The sequence below is a fragment of the Somniosus microcephalus genome, chromosome 22, assembly GCF_052327205.1.
Source record: "Somniosus microcephalus isolate GS21.2 chromosome 22, FLI_Smic_1.0, whole genome shotgun sequence".
In the NCBI taxonomy this organism is placed as follows: domain Eukaryota; kingdom Metazoa; phylum Chordata; class Chondrichthyes; order Squaliformes; family Somniosidae; genus Somniosus; species Somniosus microcephalus.
This window is the reverse complement of record NC_141008.1, coordinates 46,253,026-46,278,790: the sequence shown is the minus strand read 5'-3', so window position 1 is coordinate 46,278,790 and position 25,765 is coordinate 46,253,026. Positions and strand designations below refer to the sequence as shown.

At 53.1% G+C, this 25,765-nt stretch overlaps 1 protein-coding gene across 1 annotated transcript in view; it reads right to left on the bottom strand.

Moving 5' to 3' along the window:
- Positions 1-25,765, bottom strand: part of LOC147102245 (alpha-2-antiplasmin-like) — a 117,877-nt gene that overhangs the window by 43,413 nt on the left and 48,699 nt on the right. Inside the window, exons 3-4 of the mRNA XM_085964603.1 lie at positions 22,456-22,933; positions 20,170-20,313 (exon numbers count right to left, since the gene is read on the bottom strand). Coding sequence (XP_085820729.1) covers positions 20,170-20,313; positions 22,456-22,933 — 622 coding nt within the window. The remainder of the gene's footprint in view (positions 1-20,169; positions 20,314-22,455; positions 22,934-25,765) is intronic.

Genomic DNA, 25,765 nt, shown 5'->3' with positions numbered 1-25,765 from the left:
ACACACCTGGGTATCACGCACACACACCTGGACATCACACACACACACCTGGACATCACACATATGCACCTGGACATCACACACACACACCTGAACATCACACACACACACACACATTGACATCACACACACGCACACCTGGACATCACACACACACACTTGGACATCACACACATACACCTGGACATCACACACACACACACACACACACCTGGACATCACACACATGCACCTGGACATCACACACACACACCTGGACATCACACACACACACCTGGACATCACACACACACACACCTGGACATCACACACGCATGCCTGGACATCACACACACACACACCTGGACATCACACATACACACCTGGACATCACACACACACATCTGGACATCACACACATGCACCTGGACATCACACACACACACCTGGACATCACACACACGTTCACCTGGACATCACACACACGTTCACCTGGACATCACACACACACACCTTGACATCACACACACACACTTGGACATCACACAAACACACCTGGACATCACACACACCTGGGCATCACACACACACACCTGGACATCACACACACACACCTGGACATCACACACACACACCTGGACATCACACACACACACACACCTGGACATCACACACACACACACCTGGACATCACACACACACACACCTGGACATCACATACACACACCTGGACATCACACACACACACCTGGACATCACACATATGCACCTGGACATCACACACACACACCTGAACATCACACACACACACACACCTGAACATCACACACACACACACACCTTGACATCACACACACGCACACCTGGACATCACACACACACACTTGGACATCACACACACACACCTGGACATCACACACACACACACACACCTGGACATCACACACACACACCTGGTCATCACACGCCTGGACATCACACACACACACACCTGGACATCACACACACACACCTGGACATCACACACACACACTCCTGGACATCACACACACACACACACCTGGACATCACACACACACACACACCTGGACATCACACACACACACCTGAACATCACACACACACACCTGGACATCACACTGACACACCTGGACATCACATCACACACACACACCTGGACATCACACATACACACCTGGACATCACATAAACACATACACACACACCTGGACATCACATACACACACCTGGACATCACTGACACACACCTGGACATCACACACGCACACCTGGACATCACACACACACACCTGGACATCACAGACACACCTGGACATCACACACACACACCTGGACATCACACACACATATACACACCTGGACATCACACACACACACCTGGACATCACACACACATACACACACCTGGACATCACACACACACACCGGGACATCACACACACACATCTGGACATCTCACACACACACACCTGGGCATCACACACACACACATCTGGACATCACACACACCTGGACATTACACACACACACCTGGACATCAAACACATGCACCTGGACAGCACACACACACCTGGGCATCACACACACACACACCTGGTCATCACACACACACACATCTGGACATCACACATAAACACACCTGGACATCACACACACACACTTGGACATCACACACACACACACACCTGGACATCACACACACCTGGACATTACACACACACACCTGGACATCACACACATGCACCTGGACATCACACACATGCACCTGCACATCACACACATGCACCTGGACATCACACACACGCACCTGGACATCACACACACACACCTGGACATCACACACACACACCTGGACATCACACACACACACCTGGACATCACACACACACACACACACCTGGACATCACACACACGCACACACCTGGACATCACACACACACACCTGGACATCACACACACACACCTGGACATCACACACACACACCTGGACATCACACATACACAAACCTGGACATCACACACACACACCTGGACATCACACACACGCACACCTGGACATCACACACACACACATGGACATCACACACACACACACCTGGACATCACACACACACACCTGGACATCACACACATGCACACCTGGACATCACACACACGCACACCTGGACATCACACACACACACCTGGACATCACATACACACACCTGGACATCACACACACACACCTGGACATCACACACACACCTGGACATCACACACACACACACCTGGACATCACACATACACACCTGGACATCACACACACACATCTGGACATCACACACATGCACCTGGACATCACACACACACACCTGGACATCACACACACACACACCTGGACATCACACATACACACCTGGACATCACACACACACATCTGGACATCACACACACACACTTGGACATCACACAAACACACCTGGACATCACACACACCTGGGCATCACACACACACACCTGGACATCACACACACACACCTGGACATCACACACACACACACACCTGGACATCACACACACACACACCTGGACATCACACACACACACACCTGGACATCACATACACACACCTGGACATCACACACACACACCTGGACATCACACATATGCACCTGGACATCACACACACACACCTGAACATCACACACACACACACACCTGAACATCACACACACACACACACCTTGACATCACACACACGCACACCTGGACATCACACACACACACTTGGACATCACACACACACACCTGGACATCACACACACACACACACACCTGGACATCACACACACACACCTGGTCATCACACGCCTGGACATCACACACACACACACCTGGACATCACACACACACACCTGGACATCACACACACACACTCCTGGACATCACACACACACACACACCTGGACATCACACACACACACACACCTGGACATCACACACACACACCTGAACATCACACACACACACCTGGACATCACACTGACACACCTGGACATCACATCACACACACACACCTGGACATCACACATACACACCTGGACATCACATAAACACATACACACACACCTGGACATCACATACACACACCTGGACATCACTGACACACACCTGGACATCACAGACGCACACCTGGACATCACACACACACACCTGGACATCACAGACACACCTGGACATCACACACACACACCTGGAAATCACACACACATATACACACCTGGACATCACACACACACACCTGGACATCACACACACACACCTGGACATCACACACACATACACACACCTGGACATCACACACACACACCGGGACATCACACACGCACATCTGGACATCTCACACACACACACCTGGGCATCACACACACACACATCTGGACATCACACACACCTGGACATTACACACACACACCTGGACATCAAACACATGCACCTGGACAGCACACACACACACACCTGGGCATCACACACACACACACACCTGGGCATCACACACACACACATCTGGACATCACACATAAACACACCTGGACATCACACACACACACTTGGACATCACACACACACACACCTGGACATCACACACACCTGGACATTACACACACACACCTGGACATCACACACATGCACCTGGACATCACACACATGCACCTGCACATCACACACATGCACCTGGACATCACACACACGCACCTGGACATCACACACACACACCTGGACATCACACACACACACCTGGACATCACACACACACACCTGGACATCACACACACACACACACACCTGGACATCACACACACGCACACACCTGGACATCACAGACACACACCTGGACATCACACACACACACCTGGACATCACACACACACACCTGGACATCACACATACACAAACCTGGACATCACACACACACACCTGGACATCACACACACGCACACCTGGACATCACACACACACACATGGACATCACACACACACACACCTGGACATCACACACACACACCTGGACATCACACACATGCACACCTGGACATCACACACACGCACACCTGGACATCACACACACACACCTGAACATCACATACACACACCTGGACATCACACACACACACCTGGACATCACACACACACCTGGACATCACACACACACTCCTGGACATCACACACACACCTGGACATCACATCACACACACACACACCTGGACGTCACAAACACACACCTGGACATCACATACACACACCTGGACATCACACACACACACACACCTGGACACCACACACACACACCTGGACATCACACACACACACCTGTACATCACACACACACACCTGGACATCACACACACACACCTGGACATCACATCGCACACACACACACCTGGACATCACACTGACACACCTGGACATCACATCACAGATACACACCTGGACATCACACATACACACCTGGACATCACACACACACATACACACACACCTGGACATCACACACACACACCTGGACATCACTGACACACACCTGGACATCACACACACACAACTAGACATCACACACACACACCTGGACATGACAGACACACCAGGACATCACACACACACACCTGGACATCACACACACACACACACACACACACCTGGATATCACACACACACACCTGGACATCACACACACACACCTGGATATCACACATATGCACCTGGACATCACACACACACACCTGAACATCACACACACACACACACCTTGACATCACACACACGCACACCTGGACATCACACACACACACTTGGACATCACACACATACACCTGGACATCACACACACACACACACAGACACCTGGACATCACACACATGCACCTGGACATCACACACATGCACCTGGACATCACACACACACACCTAGACATCACACACACACACCTGGACATCACACACACACACCTGGACATCACACACACACACACCTGGACATCACACACGCACGCCTGGACATCACACACACTCAAACCTGGACATCACACATACACACCTGGACATCACACACACACATCTGGACATCACACACATGCACCTGGACATCACACACACACACCTGGACATCACACACACGTTCACCTGGACATCACACACACGTTCACCTGGACATCACACACACACACCTGGACATCACACACACACACCTGGACATCACATACACCTGGACATCGCACACACACACACCTGGACATCACACACACCTGGACATCACACACACCTGGACATCACACACACACCTGGACATCACACACACACACCTAGACATCACACACACACACACACCTGGACATCACACACACACACCTGGACATCTCACACTCACCTGGACATCACAGACACACACCTGGACATCACACACACACAGCTGGACATCACACACACACCTGGACATGACACACACATACACCTGGACATCACACACACACACCTGGACATCACACACACACACACACACACATCTGAACATCACACACTCACACCTGGACATCACACACACACACCTGGACATCACACACACATACACCTGGACATCACACTCTCACACACAACTGGACATCACACACACACATACACAACTGGACATCACATACACACACACACACCTGGATATCACACACACACACCCACACACCTGGAGATCACACACACACACCTGGACATCACACACACACACCTGGACATCACACACACACACCTGGACATCACACACACACACCTGGACATCACACACACACACACACCTGGACATCACACACAAACACACACACACACATGGACATCACACACACACATACACACCTGGACATCCCAAACACGCACACCTGGACATCACACACACACACCTGGACATCACACACACACACCTGGACATCACACACACACACCTGGACATCACACACACACACACCTGGACATCACACACACACACACACCTGGACATCACACACACACACACCTGGACATCGCATACACACACCTGGACATCACACACACACACACACACATCTGGACATCACACACACACACCTGGACATCACACACACACACCTCGACATCACACACACACACCTGGACATCACATAACACACACACACACACCTGGACATCACACATACACACCTGGACATCACACAGACATATACACACACACCTGGACATCACACACACACACCTGGACATCACACACACACACCTGGACATCACTGACACACACCTGGACAACACACACACACACAAATGGACATCACATACACACACCTGGACATCACACACACACACCTGGACATCACACATATGCACCTGGACATCACACACACACACCTGAACATCACACACACACACACCTTGACATCACACACACGCACAGCTGGACATCACACACACACACCTGGACATCACACACACACACACACCTGGACAGCACACACACACACACACACCTGGACATCACACACACACACACACACACCTGGACATCACACACACGCACACCTGGACATCACACACACCTGGACATCACACACACACACCTGGACATCACACACACACACCTGGACATCACACACACACACCTGGACATCACATAACACACACACACACCTGGACATCACACATACACACCTGGACATCACACAGACATATACACACACACCTGGACATCACACACACACACCTGGACATCACTGACACACACACCTGGACATCACACACACACACCTGGACATCACACACACACACCTGGACATCACTGACACATACCTGGACAACACACACACACAACTGGACATCACACACACACACCTGGACATCACACACACACACATCTGGACATCACACATATGCACCTGGACATCACACACACACACCTGAACATCACACACACACACACACCTTGACATCACACACACGCACAGCTGGACATCACACGCACACACCTGGACATCACACACACACACACACCTGGACATCACACACACACACACACCTGGACATCTCACACACACACACACACCTGGACATCACACACACGAACACCTGGACATCACACACACCTGGACATCACACACACACACCTGGACATCACACACACACACCTGGACATCACACACACACACCTGGACATCACACACACACACACCTGGACATCACACACACACACACCTGGACATTACACACACACACACCTGGACATCACATACACACACCTGGACATCACACACACACACACACACCTGGACATCACACACACACACCTGGACATCACACACACACACCTGGACATCAGACACACACAACTGGACATCACATAACACACACACACACACCTGGACATCACACATACACACCTGGACATTACACACACACACCTGGACATCACACACACACACCTGGACATCACACACACACACCTGGACATCACACTCACACACACACCTGGACATCACACACACACACACACCTGGACATCACACACACACACACACACCTGGACATCACACACACACACACACACACCTGGACATCACACACACACACCTGGACATCACACACACACACCTGGATATCACACACACGCACCTGGACATCACACACACACCTGGACATCACACACAGACACACACCTGGACATCACACACACACACACACACACACACCTGGACATCACACACACGCACACCTGGACATCACACACACCTGGACATCACACACACCTGGACATCACACACACACACCTGGACATCACACACACACACCTGGACATCACACACACACACACACCTGAACATCACACACACACACACACCTGGACATAACACACCCACACACCTGGACATCACACACACACACACCTAGACATCACATACACACACCTGGACACCACACACACACACACACACCTGGACATCACACACACACACCTGGACATCACACACACACGCCTGGACATCACACACACACACCTGGACATCACATAACACACACACACACACACCTGGACATCACACATACACACCTGGACATCACACAGACATATACACACACACCTGGACATCACACACACACACCTGGACATCACTGACACACACACCTGGACATCACACACACACACACCTGGACATCACACACACACACCTGGACATCACTGACACACACCTGGACAACACACACACACACACCTGGACATCACACACACACACACACCTGGACATCACACACACACACCTGGACATCACACACACACACCTGGACATCACACACACACACTTGGACATCACACACACACACCTGGACATCACACACACACACACACACACCTGGACATCACACACACACACCTGGACATCACACACACACAACTGGACATCACACACACACACACCTGGACATCACACACACACACACCTGGACATCACACACACACACACACACACACACCTGGACATCACTCACACACACCTGGACATCACACACACACCTGGACATCACACACACACACCTGGACATCACACACATGCACCTGGACATCACACACATGCACCTGGACATCACACACACACACCTGGATATCACACACACACACCTGGACATCACACACATACACACACCTGGACATCGCACACATGCACACACCTGGACATCACACACACACACCTGGACATCACACACACACACCTGGACATCACACACACACACCTGGACATCACACACACACAAACCTGGACATCACGCACACACCTGGACATCACACACACGCACACCTGGACATCACACACACACACACCTGTACATCACACACACACACACACCTGGACATCACACACACACACCTGGACATCACACACACACACCTGGACATCATTCACATGCACCTGGACATCACACACACGCACCTGGACATCACACACACACTCCTGGACATCACACACATACACACACACACCTGGACATCACACACACATTCACCTGGACGTCACACACACACACCTGGACGTCACACACACATACCTGGACATCACACACACACACACCTGGATATCACACACACACACCTGGACATCACACACACCTGGACATCGCATACACACACCTTGACATCACACACACCTGGACATCGCACACACACACACCTGGACATCACACACACCTGGACATCACACACACACCTGGACATCACACACACACACCTGGACATCACACACACACCTGGATATCACACACACACACCTAGACATCACACACACACACACACCAGGACATCACACACACACACCTGGAGATCTCACACACACACACACCTGGACATCACACCCACGCCTGGACTTCACACACACACACCTGGACACCACACACACACACACACACCTGGACATCACACACACACACCTGGACATCACACACACACACCTGGACATCACACACACACACCTGGACATCACACATATGCACCTGGACATCACACACACACACCTGAACATCACACACACACACACCATTACATCACACACACGCACACCTGGACATCACACACACACACTTGGACATCACACACACACACCTGGACATCACACACACACACACACACACACACCTGGACATCACACACACACACCTGGACATCACACACACACCTGGACATCACACACACACACACCTGGACATCACACACACACACACACCTGGACATCCCACACACACACACCTGGACATCACACACACACACACCTGGACATCACACACACACACACCTGGACATCACACTCACACACACACCTGGACATCACACACACACACCTGGACATCACACACACCTGGACATCACATACACACACCTGAACATCACACACACCTGGACATCGCACACACACACACCTGGACATCACACACACCTGGACATCACACACACCTGGACATCACACACACATACCTGGACATCACACACACACACACCTGGATATCACACACACACACCTGGACATCACACACACCTGGACATCGCATAAACACACCTGGACATCGCACACACCTGGACATCGCACACACACACACCTGGACATCACACACACCTGGACATCACACACACACCTGGACATCACACACACACACCTGGACATCACACACACACCTGGATATCACACACACACACCTAGACATCACACACACACACACACCTGGACATCACACACACACACCTGGAGATCTCACATACACACACACCTGGACATCACACCCACACCTGGACATCACACACACACACCTGGACACCACACACACACACACACACCTGGACATCACACACACACACCTGGACATCACACACACACACCTGGACATCACACACACACACCTGGACATCACACATATGCACCTGGACATCACACACACACACCTGAACATCACACACACACACACCATTACATCACACACACGCACACCTGGACATCACACACACACACTTGGACATCACACACACACACCTGGATATCACACACACACACACACACACACACACCTGGACATCACACACACACACCTGGACATCACACACACACCTGGACATCACACACACACACACCTGGACATCACACACACACACACCTGGACATCACACACACACACACACACCTGGACATCCCACACACACACACCTGGACATCACACACACACACACCTGGACATCACACACACACACACACCTGGACATCACACACACACACCTGGACATCACACACACCTGGACATCACATACACACACCTGAACATCACACACACCTGGACATCGCACACACACACACCTGGACATCACACACACCTGGACATCACACAGACACCTGGACATCACACACACACCTGGACATCACACACACACACCTAGACATCACACACACACACACACCTGGACATCACACACACACACCTGGAGATCTCACACACACACACACCTGGACATCACACCCACACCTGGACATCACACACACACACCTGGACATCACACACACACACCTGGACACCACACACACACACACACACCTGGACGTCACACACACACACCTGGACATCACACACACACACCTGGACATCACACACACACACCTGGAGATCTCACACACACACACACCTGGACATCACACCCACACCTGGACATCACACACACACACCTGGACATCACACACACACACCTGGACACCACACACACACACACACACCTGGACGTCACACACACACACCTGGACATCACACACACGCACCTGGACATCTCACACACACACACGCACACCTGGACATCACACACACACACACCTGGACATCACACACACACACACCTGGACATCACACACACACACACCTGGACATCACACACACACACACACCTGGACATCACACACACACACCTGGACATCACACACATGCACCTGGACATCACACACATGCACCTGGACATCACACACACACACCTGGATATCACACACACACACCTGGACATCACACACACACACACACCTGGACATCACACACAGGCACACACCTGGACATCACACTCACACACCTGGACATCACACACACACACACCTGGACATCACACACACACACCTGGACATCACACACACACACACCTGGACATCACACACTCACACCTGGACATCACACACACCTGGACATCACACACACACACACCTGGACATCACACACACACACCTGGACATCACACACACACACACCTGGACATCACACACACACACCTGGACATCACACACACCTGGACATCACATACACACACCTGGACATCACACACACCTGGACATCACACACACACACACCTGGACATCACACACACCTGGACATCACACACACGTTCACCTGGACATGACACACACAAACCTGGACATCACACACACGCACCTCGACATCACACACACACACACCTGGACATCACACACACACACCTGGACATCACACACACCTGGACATCACATACACACACCTGGACATCACACACACCTGGACATCACACACACACACACCTGGACATCACACACACCTGGACATCACACACACGCACCTGGACATCACACACACACACCTGGACATCACACACACCCATGCACACCTGGACATCACACACACGTTCACCTGGACATCACACATACACCTGGACATCACACACACACACCTGGACATCACACACACACACACCTGGGCATCACACACTCACACCTGGACATCACACACACCTGGACATCACATACACACACCTGGACATCACACACACCTGGACACCGCACACACACACACCTGGACATCACACACACCTGGACATCACACACACACCTGGACATCACACAGACATCTGGACATCACACACACACCTGGACATCACACACACACACCTAGACATCACACACACACACACACACACCTGGACAACACACACACACACCTGGATATCTCACACACACACACACCTGGACATCACACCAACACCTGGACATCACACACACACACCTGGACATTACACACACACACCTGGACACCACACACAAACACACACACACCTGGACATCACACACACACACCTGGACATCACACACACACACCTGGACATCACACACACACACACACACACACCTGGACATCACACACACGCACCTGGACATCTCACACACACACACACGCACACCTGGACATCACACACACACACACCTGGACATCACATACACACACCTGGACATCACACACACACACACACACATCTGGACATCACACACACACACCTGGACATCACACACACACACCTGGACATCACACACACACACCTGGACATCACATAACACACACACACACACCTGGACATCACACATACACACCTGGACATCACACAGACATATACACACATACCTGGACATCACACACACACACCTGGACATCACTGACACACACACCTGGACATCACACACACACACCTGGACATCACACACACACACCTGGACATCACACACACACCTGGACAACACACACACACACAAATGGACATCACACACACACACCTGGACATCACACACACACACCTGGACATCACACATATGCACCTGGACATCACACACACACACCTGAACATCACACACACACACACACACCTTGACATCACACACACGCACAGCTGGACATCACACACACACACCTGGAGATCACACACACACACACACCTGGACATCACACACACACACACACCTGGACATCACACACACACACACACACCTGGACATCACACACACGCACACCTGGACATCACACACACCTGGACATTACACACACACACCTGGACATCACACACACACACCTGGACATCACACACACACACCTGGACATCACACACACACACCTGGACATCACATAACACACACACACACCTGGACATCACACATGCACACCTGGACATCACACAGACATATACACACACACCTGGACATCACACACACACACCTGGACATCACTGTCACACACACCTGGACATCACACACACACACCTGGACATCACACACACACACCTGGACATCACTGACACACACCTGGACAACACACACACACACCTGGACATCACACACACACACCTGGACATCACACACACACACCTGGACATCACACATATGCACCTGGACATCACACTCACACACCTGAACATCACACACACACACACACCTTGACATCACACACACGCACAGCTGGACATCACACGCACACACCTGGACATCACACACACACACACACCTGGACATCACACACACACACACACCTGGACATCACACACACACACACACACCTGGACATCACACCCACGCACACCTGGACATCCCACACACCTGGACATCACACACACACACCTGGACATCACACACACACACCTGGACATCACACACACACACCTGGACATCACGCACACACACACCTGGACATCACACACACACACACCTGGACATTACACACACACACACCTGGACATCACACACACTCACCTGGACATCACACACACACACACACACCTGGACATCACACTCACACACCTGGACATCACACACACACACCTGGACATCAGACACACACACCTGGACATCACATAACACACACACACACACCTGGACATCACACATACACACCTGGACATTACACACACACACCTGGACATCACACACACACACCTGGACATCACACACACACACCTGGACATCACACACACACACACACCTGGACATCACACACACACACACACCTGGACATCACACACACACACACACACCTGGACATCACACACACACACACACACACCTGGACATCACACACACACACCTGGACATCACACACACACACCTGGACATCACACACACGCACCTGGACATCACACACACACACCTGGACATCACACACAGACACACACCTGGACATCACACACACCTGGACATCACACACACCTGGACATATGCACCTGGACATCACACTCACACACCTGAACATCACACACATACACACACCTTGACATCACACACACGCACAGCTGGACATCACACGCACACACCTGAACATCACACACACACACACACCTGGACATCACACACACACACACACCTGGACATCACTCACACACACACACACCTGGACATCACACACACGCACACCTGGACATCACACACACCTGGACATCACACACACACACCTGGACATCACACACACACACCTGGACATCACACACACACACACACCTGAACATCACACACACACACACCTGGACATCACACACACACACACCTGGACATCACACACACACACACCTGGACATCACATACACACACCTGGACATCACACACACACACACACACCTGGACATCACACACACACACCTGGACATCACACACACACACCTGGACATCACACACACACACCTGGACATCACATAACACACAAACACACACCTGGACATCACACATACACACCTGGACATCACACAGACATATACACACACACCTGGACATCACACACACACACCTGGACATCACTGACACACACACCTGGACATCACACACACACACACCTGGACATCACACACACACACCTGGACATCACTGACACACACCTGGACAACACACACACACACACCTGGACATCACACACACGCACACACCTGGACATCACACACACACACCTGGACATCACACACACACACCTGGACAACACACACACACACTTGGACATCACACACACACACCTGGACATCACACACACACACCTGGACATCACACACACACAACTGGACATCACACACACACACACCTGGACATCACACACACACACACACCTGGACATCACACACACACACACACACACACACCTGGACATCACACACACACACCTGGACATCACACACACACCTGGACATCACACACACACACCTGGACATCACACACATGCACCTGGACATCACACACATGCACCTGGACATCACACACACACACCTGGATATCACACACACACACCTGGACATCACACACATACACACACCTGGGCATCACACACATGCACACACCTGGACATCACACACACACACCTGGACATCACACACACACACCTGGACATCACACACACACACCTGGGCATCACACACACACACACCTGGACATCACGCACACACCTGGACATCACACACACGCACACCTGGACATCACACACACGCACACCTGGACATCACACACACACACACCTGGACATCACACACACACACCTGGACATCACACACACTCACCTGGACATCATTCACATGCACCTGGACATCACACACACACCCACACACACCTGGACATCACACACACATTCACCTGGATGTCACACACACACACCTGGACGTCACACACACATACCTGGACATCACACACACACACACCTGGACATCACACACACCTGGACATCGCATACACACACCTGGACATCACACACACCTGGACATCGCACACACACGCACCTGGACATCACACACACACACCTGGACATCACACACACACCTGGATATCACACACACACATCTAGACATCACACACACACACACCTGGACATCACACCCACACACCTGGAGATCTCACACACACACACACCTGGACATCACACCCACACCTGGACTTCACACACACACACCTGGATACCACACACACACACACACACACCTGGACATCACACACACACACCTGGACATCACACACACACACCTGAACATCACACACACACACCTGGACATCACACATATGCACCTGGACATCACACACACACACCTGAACATCACACACACACACACCATTACATCACACACACGCACACCTGGACATCACACACACACACTTGGACATCACACACACACACCTGGACATCACACACACACACACACACACACACCTGGACATCACACACACACACCTGGACATCACACACACACCTGGACATCACACACACACACACCTGGACATCACACACACACACACCTGGACATCACACACACACACACCTGGACATCACACACACACACACCTGGACATCACACACACACACACCTGGACATCACACACACACACACACCTGGACATCACACACACACACCTGGACATCACACACATGCACCTGGACATCACACACATGCACCTGGACATCACACACACACACCTGGATATCACACACACACACCTGGACATCACACACACACACACACCTGGACATCACACACATGCACACACCTGGACATCACACTCACACACCTGGACATCACACACACACACACCTGGACATCACACACACACAACTGGACATCACACACATGCACACACCTGGACATCACACTCACACACCTGGACATCACACACACACACACCTGGACATCACACACACACACCTGGACATCACACACACGCACACCTGGACATCACACACACACACACCTGGACATCACACACACACACACCTGGACATCACACACACACACCTGGACATCACACACACACACCTGGACATCATTCACATGCACCTGGACATCACACGCACGCACCTGGACATCACACACTCTCACCTGGACATCACACACACACACCTGGACATCACACACACACACACCTGGACATCACATACACACACCTGGACATCACACACACGTTCACCTGGACATGACACACACACACCTGGACATCACACACACACACCTGGACATCACACACACACACACCTGGACATCACACACACACACCTGGACATCACACACACCTGGACATCACATACACACGCCTGGACATCACACACACCTGGACATCACACACACACACACCTGGACATCACACACACCTGGACATCACACACACGCACCTGGACATCACACACACACACCTGGACATCACACACACACATGCACACCTGGACATCACACACACGTTCACCTGGACATCACACACACACACCTGGACATCACACACACACACCTGGACATCACACACACACACACCTGGGCATCACACACTCACACCTGGACATCACACACACCTGGACATCACATACACACACCTGGACATCACACACACCTGGACATCGCACACACACACACCTGGACATCACACACACCTGGACATCACACACACCTGGACATCACACAGACACCTGGACATCACACACACACCTGGACATCACACACACACACCTAGACATCACACACACACACACACACACACCTGGACATCACACACACACACCTGGATATCTCACACACACACACACCTGGACATCACACCCACACCTGGACATCACACACACACACCTGGACATTACACACACACACCTGGACACCACACACAAACACACACACACCTGGACATCACACACACACACCTGGACATCACACACACACACCTGGACATCACACACACACACACACACACACCTGGACATCACACACACGCACCTGGACATCTCACACACACACACACGCACACCTGGACATCACACACACACACACCTGGACATCACACACACACACACACACACACACACCTTGACATCACACACACGTTCACCTGGACATCACATACACGTTCACCTGGACATCACTGACACACACCTGAACATCACACACACACACCTGGACATCACACACACACACCTGGACATCACACACACACACCTGGATATCACACACACACCTGGACATCACACACACACACCTGGACATCACACACACACACACACCTGGACATCACACACACACACCTGGACATCACTGACACACACCTGGACATCACACACACACACCTGGACATCACACACACACACCTGGACATCACAGACACACCCGGACATCACACACACACACCTGGACATCACACATACACACAAACCTGGACATCACACACACACACCTGGACATCACACACACACACCTGGACATCACACATATGCACCTGGACATCACGCACACACACCTGAACATCACACACACACACACACCTGAACATCACACACACACACACACACCTTGACATCACACACACACACACCTGGACATCATATACACACACTTGGACATCACACACACACACCTGGACATCACACACACTCGCACACACCTGGACATCACACACACACACCTGGACATCACACACACACACACACACACACACCTGGACACCACACACACACACACCTGGACATCACACGCACACACGCCTGGACATCACACACACACACACTTGGACATCACACACACACACGTAGACATCACACACACCTGGACATTACACACACACACCTGGACATCACACACAGGCACCTGGACATCACACACACACACCTGGACATTACACACACACACCTGGACATCACACACACACACCTGGACATCACACACACACACACCTGGACACCACACACACACACACCTGGACATCACACGCACACACGCCTGGACATCACACACACACACACACACTTGGACATCACACACACACACGTAGACATCACACACACCTGGACATTACACACACACACCTGGACATCACACACATGCACCTGGACATCACACATACACACCTGGACATCACACACACATTCCTGGACATCACACACACCTGGACATCACATATGCACACCTGGACATCACACACACACCTGGACATCACACACACCTGGACATCACACACACCTGGACATCACACACACACCTGGCCATCACACACACCCCTGGACATCACACGCACACCTGGACATCACACACACACCTAGACATCACACACACACACACACCTGGACATCACACACACACACCTGGAGATCTCACACACACACACACACCTGGACATCACACCCACACCTGGACATCACACACACACACCTGGACATCACACACACACTCCTGGACATCACACACACACACACCTGGACACCACACACACACACACACAAGGACATCACACACACACACCTGGACATCACACACAGACACCTGGACATCACACACACACACCTTGACATCACACACACGCACCTGGACATCTCACACACACACACATGTACACCTGGATATCACACACACACACCTGGACATCACACACACACACCTGGACATCACACACACCTGGACATCACACACACCTGGACATCGCATGCACCTGGACATCACACACACACACCTGGACATCGCACACACACACCTGGACATCACACACACCTGGACATCACACACACCTGGACATCACACACACCTGGACATCGCACACACACACCTGGACATCACACACACCTGGACATCACACACACCTGGACATCGCACACACCTGGACATCACACACACCTGGACATCGCACACACACACCTGGACATCACACACACCTGGACATCACACACACCTGGACATCACACACACACACCTGGACATCAGAGGATACTAACAGAGGGAGAATTTCCACTGCCTGCACTCTCCAACTCCTGTCATCCAGTGTCACCGAATAAGCACGTATCCCCAACCACACTGTGCCCGCTCCCCACCCCCCAGCCTGTGAGTTGGTTTATTTTACGACACGCACCTTTTTTAATAAAGATGGTTGAGGCGATGCTTAGAACGGTCTTGGTGAATCTGTCGATGGTGGTGCGGAGCGTGCAGTGAGAGCAGTTGAGTGAGGTGAAGTGGAGGGATTTTTGAAGCTGTTTCTCTGTCTGGTTCATAGAACCTGGAACACAAGTGGTGCAGGAACAGTACTGGATTAAACACGGCTCTGGTCGGCAGCAGGATTCCCCTGCTCCCAGCTTCCTGTTCCATTTATGTGATCACAGACTGTAACCCAAAATGGGCCCAATTTTAAACATAGGAACAGGAGTTGGCCATTCAGCCCCTTGAGTTCCGCCATTCTATTCGATCATGGCTGATCAGTAAACTCTCCACCCTCTTTAAACTTGAGCTCATCCAAAACTCTGCTGCCCGTGTCCTAACTCACACCCAGTCCCGTTCACCCATCACCCCCTGTGCTCACTGACCCGTGTCCTAACTCGCACCAAGTCCTGTTCACCCATCACCCCCAGTGCTCACTGCCCCGTGTCCTAACTCACACCAAGTCCTGTTCACCCATCACCCCCAGTGCTCACTGCCCCGTGTCCTAACTCGCACCGAGTCCCGTTCACCCATCACCCCCTGTGCTCGCTGCCCCGTGTCCTAACTCACACCAAGTCCTGTTCACCCATCACCCCCAGTGCTCACTGCCCCGTGTCCTAACTCGCACCAAGTCCTGTTCACCCATCACCCACTGTGCTCACTGCCCCGTGTCCTAACTCGCACCCAGTCCCGTTCACCCATCACCCCCTGTGCTCACTGCCCCGTGTCCTAACTCGCACCGAGTCCCGTTCACCCATCACCCCCTGTGCTCGCTGACCCGTGTCCTAACTCGCACCAAGTCCTGTTCACCCATCACCCCCTGTGCTCACTGCCCCGTGTCCTAACTCGCACCAAGTCCTGTTCACCCATCACCCCCTGTGCTCGCTGACCCGTGTCCTAACTCGCACCGAGTCCCGTTCACCCATCACCCCCTGTGCTCACTGCCCCGTGTCCTAACTCGCACCCAGTCCCGTTCACCCATCACCCCCTGTGCTCACTGCCCCGTGTCCTAACTCACACCGAGTCCCGTTCACCCATCACCCCCTGTGCTCACTGCCCCGTGTCCTAACTCGCACCCAGTCCCGTTCACCCATCACCCCCTGTGCTCACTGCCCCGTGTCCTAACTCGCACCGAGTCCCGTTCACCCATCACCCCCTGTGCTCGCTGACCCGTGTCCTAACTCGCACCAAGTCCCGTTCACCCATCACCCCCTGTGCTCGCTGACCCGTGTCCTAACTCGCACCGAGTCCTGTTCACCCATCACCCCCTGTGCTCGCTGCCCCGTGTCCTAACTCGCACCGAGTCCTGTTCACCCATCACCCCCTGTGCTCGCTGCCCCGTGTCCTAACTCACACCGAGTCCCGTTCACCCATCACCCCCTGTGCTCACTGCCCCGTGTCCTAACTCGCACCGAGTCCTGTTCACCCATCACCCCCTGTGCTCGCTGACCCGTGTCCTAACTCGCACCAAGTCCCGTTCACCCATCACCCCCTGTGCTCGCTGACCCGTGTCCTAACTCGCACCGAGTCCCGTTCACCCGTCATCCCCTGTGCTCACTGCCCCGTGTCCTAACTCGCACCAAGTCCCGTTCACCCATCACCCCCTGTGCTCGCTGACCCGTGTCCTAACTCGCACCGAGTCCCGTTCACCCATCACCCCCTGTGCTCGCTGATCTACATTGGCTCCTGGTCCAGCAACACCTCGATTTTAAAATTCTCATCCTTATTTTCAAATCCCTCCATGGCCTTGCCCCTCCCCATCTCTGTAATCTCCTCCAGCCCCATAACCCCCCTGAGATATTTGCGCACCTCCAATTCTGGCCTCTTGTGCATCCCATCCCTCCACCATTGGCGCCGTGCCTTCCATGATGTTGTATCTTAACTCCATTTACCCGCCATGCATTTTTACAGTGCCTTTCATGTAATAAAACGTCCCAACGTGCTTCACAGGAACGAAATCAGACAAAATGTTGACACTGAGCCACACAAGGAGATATTAGGACTGGAGACCAAAAGCCTGGTCAAAGAGGTTGGTTTTAAGGAGCGTTTTAAAGGAGGAGAGAGAGGCGGAGAGGTTTAGGGAGGGAATTCCAGAGCTTAGGACCCAAACAGCTGAAGGCACAGCCGCCAATGGTGGGGCGATGGGATACTTTCTCTAAGTTTCTTTGCCTCTTGTGCCCATTCGCCGACCCCTGTTCTGAATGAATTTGAATGAATCTGTTACCCAGGGTGAGTTGAGCAAGACCCAGGGCGATGCTCAGGGGAGAGATGATAACGTTCGGTTTGTTGGTTTCCTTTAACACCTCCTTGAACAGGTCCATGCCGAACTCGGTGATGGCATTTCCCAGAAGCTGCACTGCCTCCGGTGATTCGGACTGCCCACCGTCTCCTGCCTGCTCCTCATTGCCCGTGTGATGGGTCTGCTCAGATAGCATCTCGCTGGATCCTGGAGACTCCGGCTCATTGGAATTGTTGCTGCTCAATGGCGTCTCTGTGGGACCTGGTGCCACTGATGCGATGTCTGGTCCCTGTGTACCTGCCGGCTGGCTGTCTGTTCCCTGTGTACCTGCCGGCTGGCCGGCTGTGCCCTGTGTACCTGCCGGCTGGCCGTCTGTTCCCTGTGTACCTGCCAGCTGGGTGGAGTGGGGAGCTGAGATCTCTGTGAGCTCAGTCGTCACTATCTCATTCTGTTCATCTGTGGCCTGCGGAGGTTAAAAGCCAACCAATTAAACCAAGCACAACCAATTTGGTTGGGAAAGAAAAAGAAGGAAAGAAGGAAAGAAAGAAGGAAGGAAAGACTTGCATTTCTGTAGCGCCTTTCACGACCTCAGTATGTCCCAAAGTGCTTTACAGCCAATGAAGTGCTTTCCAAGTACCTTGTTGTAATGCAGGAATGTTGCATTGCGCTCTGTGGGTTTACAGTTTACGCTATCCTCTATGTGTATGGTGTGGATTTTTTTTAGCATTCTCTCAGATGTGGGCGTCTCTGGCAAGGCCGGCATTTATTGCCCACCCCTAATTGCCCCTTGAGAAGGTGGTGGTGAGCCGCTGCCTTGAACCGCTGCAGTCCGTGTGGTGATGGTACTCTCACAGTGCTGTCAGGGAGGGAGTTCCAGGATTCTGACCCAATAATGATGAAGGGGGAGGTCTAAGCTGGGGCTGGTACTTGTGCAAGGGGGGTGGTACACTGTTTACACAGACAGTGGTGTGTCTGAATGCACTATCGGAGTTAGTGAGTGTATTGGAGACCATGCCAACATTAAGAACAGGTTAGATAGATGGTTGAACGAAAGGGGAATAAAGGGATTTGGGGGCCGGAACAGATGGGACCAGAATACAGCAGAAAGAAAGCTAGAACCTGCATTTCTATAGCACCTTTCACAACCTCTTTCCAGCCAATGAAGTGCAGTCACTGTTACAATGTAGGAACGCGGCAGCCAATTTGTCGACAGCAAGATCCCACAAATAGCAATGACCGGATAATCTATTTTTTAGTGACGTTGGTTGAGGGATAAATATTAGCCAGGACACGAGAGAGAACTAGTGTTGTGAGATCTTTTACATCCGCCTGAGAGGGCAGATGGGGCCTTGGTTTAACGTCTCATCCCACAGTACTGCCCCTAATACAGTGCGGCGCTCCCTCAGTACTGCCCCTCCGACAGTGCGGCGCTCCCTCAGTACGGCCCCTCCGATAGTGCTGCACTCCCTCAGCGCTGACCCTCCAACAGTGCAGCGCTCCCTCAGTACTGTCCCTCCGATAGTGAAGCGCTCCCTCAGTACTGCTCCTCCGACAGTGCGGCGCTCCCTCAGTACAGCCCTTCTGACAGTGCAGAGCTCACTCAGTACTGTCCCTCCGACAGTGCGGCGCTCCCTCAGTACTGTCCCTCCGATAGTGCAGCGCTCCCTCAGTACTGCCCCTCCGACAGTGCGGTGCTCCCTCAGTACAGCCCTTCTGACAGTGCGGCGCTCCCTCAGTACAGCCCTTCTGACAGTGCAGAGCTCCCTCAGTACTGTCCCTCCGACAGTGTGGCGCTCCCTCAGTACTGTCCCTCCGATAGTGCAGCGCTCCCTCAGTGCTGCCCCTCCGACAGTGCGGCGCTCCCTCAGTACTGCCCCTCTGACAGTGCGGCGCTCCCTCAGTACCGCCCCTCCGACAGTGCAGCACTCCCTCAGTACTGCCCCTCCGACAGTGCAGCGCTCCCTCAGTGCTGCCCCTCCGACAGTGCAGCGCTCCCTCAGTACTGCCCCTCCGACAGTGCAGCGCTCCCTCAGTACTGCCCCGCCGACTGCAGCGCTCCCTCAGTACTGCACCTCCGACAGTGCAGCGCTCCCTCAGTACTGCCCCTCCGACAGTGCAGCGCTCCCTCAGTACTGCCCCTCCGACAGTGCAGTGCTCCCTCAGTGCTGCCCCTCCGACAGTGCAGCGCTCCCTCAGTACTGCCCCTCCGACAGTGCAGCGCTCCCTCAGTACTGCCCCTCCGACAGTGCGGCGCTCCCTCAGTACCGCCCCTCCGACAGTGCAGCACTCCCTCAGTACTGCCCCTCCGACAGTGCAGCGCTCCCTCAGTGCTGCCCCTCCGACAGTGCAGCGCTCCCTCAGTACTGCCCCTCCGACAGTGCAGTGCTCCCTCAGTACTGCCCCGCCGACTGCAGCGCTCCCTCAGTACTGCACCTCCGACAGTGCAGCGCTCCCTCAGTACTGCCCCTCCGACAGTGCAGCGCTCCCTCAGTACTGCCCCTCCGACAGTGCAGTGCTCCCTCAGTGCTGCCCCTCCGACAGTGCAGCGCTCCCTCAGTACTGCCCCTCCAACAGTGCAGCGCTCCCTCAGTACTGCCCCTCCGACAGTGCAGTGCTCCCTCAGTGCTGCCCCTCCGACAGTGCAGCGCTCCCTCAGTGCTGCCCCTCCGACAGTGCAGCGCTCCCTCAGTGCTGCCCCTCCGACAGTGCAGCGCTCCCTCAGTACTGTCCCTCCGACAGTGCAGCGCTCCCTCAGTACTGCCCCTCCGACAGTGCAGCGCTCCCTCAGTACTGCCCCTCCGACAGTGCAGTGCTCCCTCAGTGCTGCCCCTCCGACAGTGCAGCGCTCCCTCAGTACTGCCCCTCCGACAGTGCAGCGCTCCCTCAGTACTGCCCCTCCGACAGTGCGGCGCTCCCTCAGTACCGCCCCTCCGACAGTGCAGCACTCCCTCAGTACTGCCCCTCCGACAGTGCAGCGCTCCCTCAGTGCTGCCCCTCCGACAGTGCAGCGCTCCCTCAGTACTGCCCCTCCGACAGTGCAGCGCTCCCTCAGTACTGCCCCGCCGACTGCAGCGCTCCCTCAGTACTGCACCTCCGACAGTGCAGCGCTCCCTCAGTACTGCCCCTCCGACAGTGCAGCGCTCCCTCAGTACTGCCCCTCCGACAGTGCAGTGCTCCCTCAGTGCTGCCCCTCCGACAGTGCAGCGCTCCCTCAGTACTGCCCCTCCAACAGTGCAGCGCTCCCTCAGTACTGCCCCTCCGACAGTGCAGTGCTCCCTCAGTGCTGCCCCTCCGA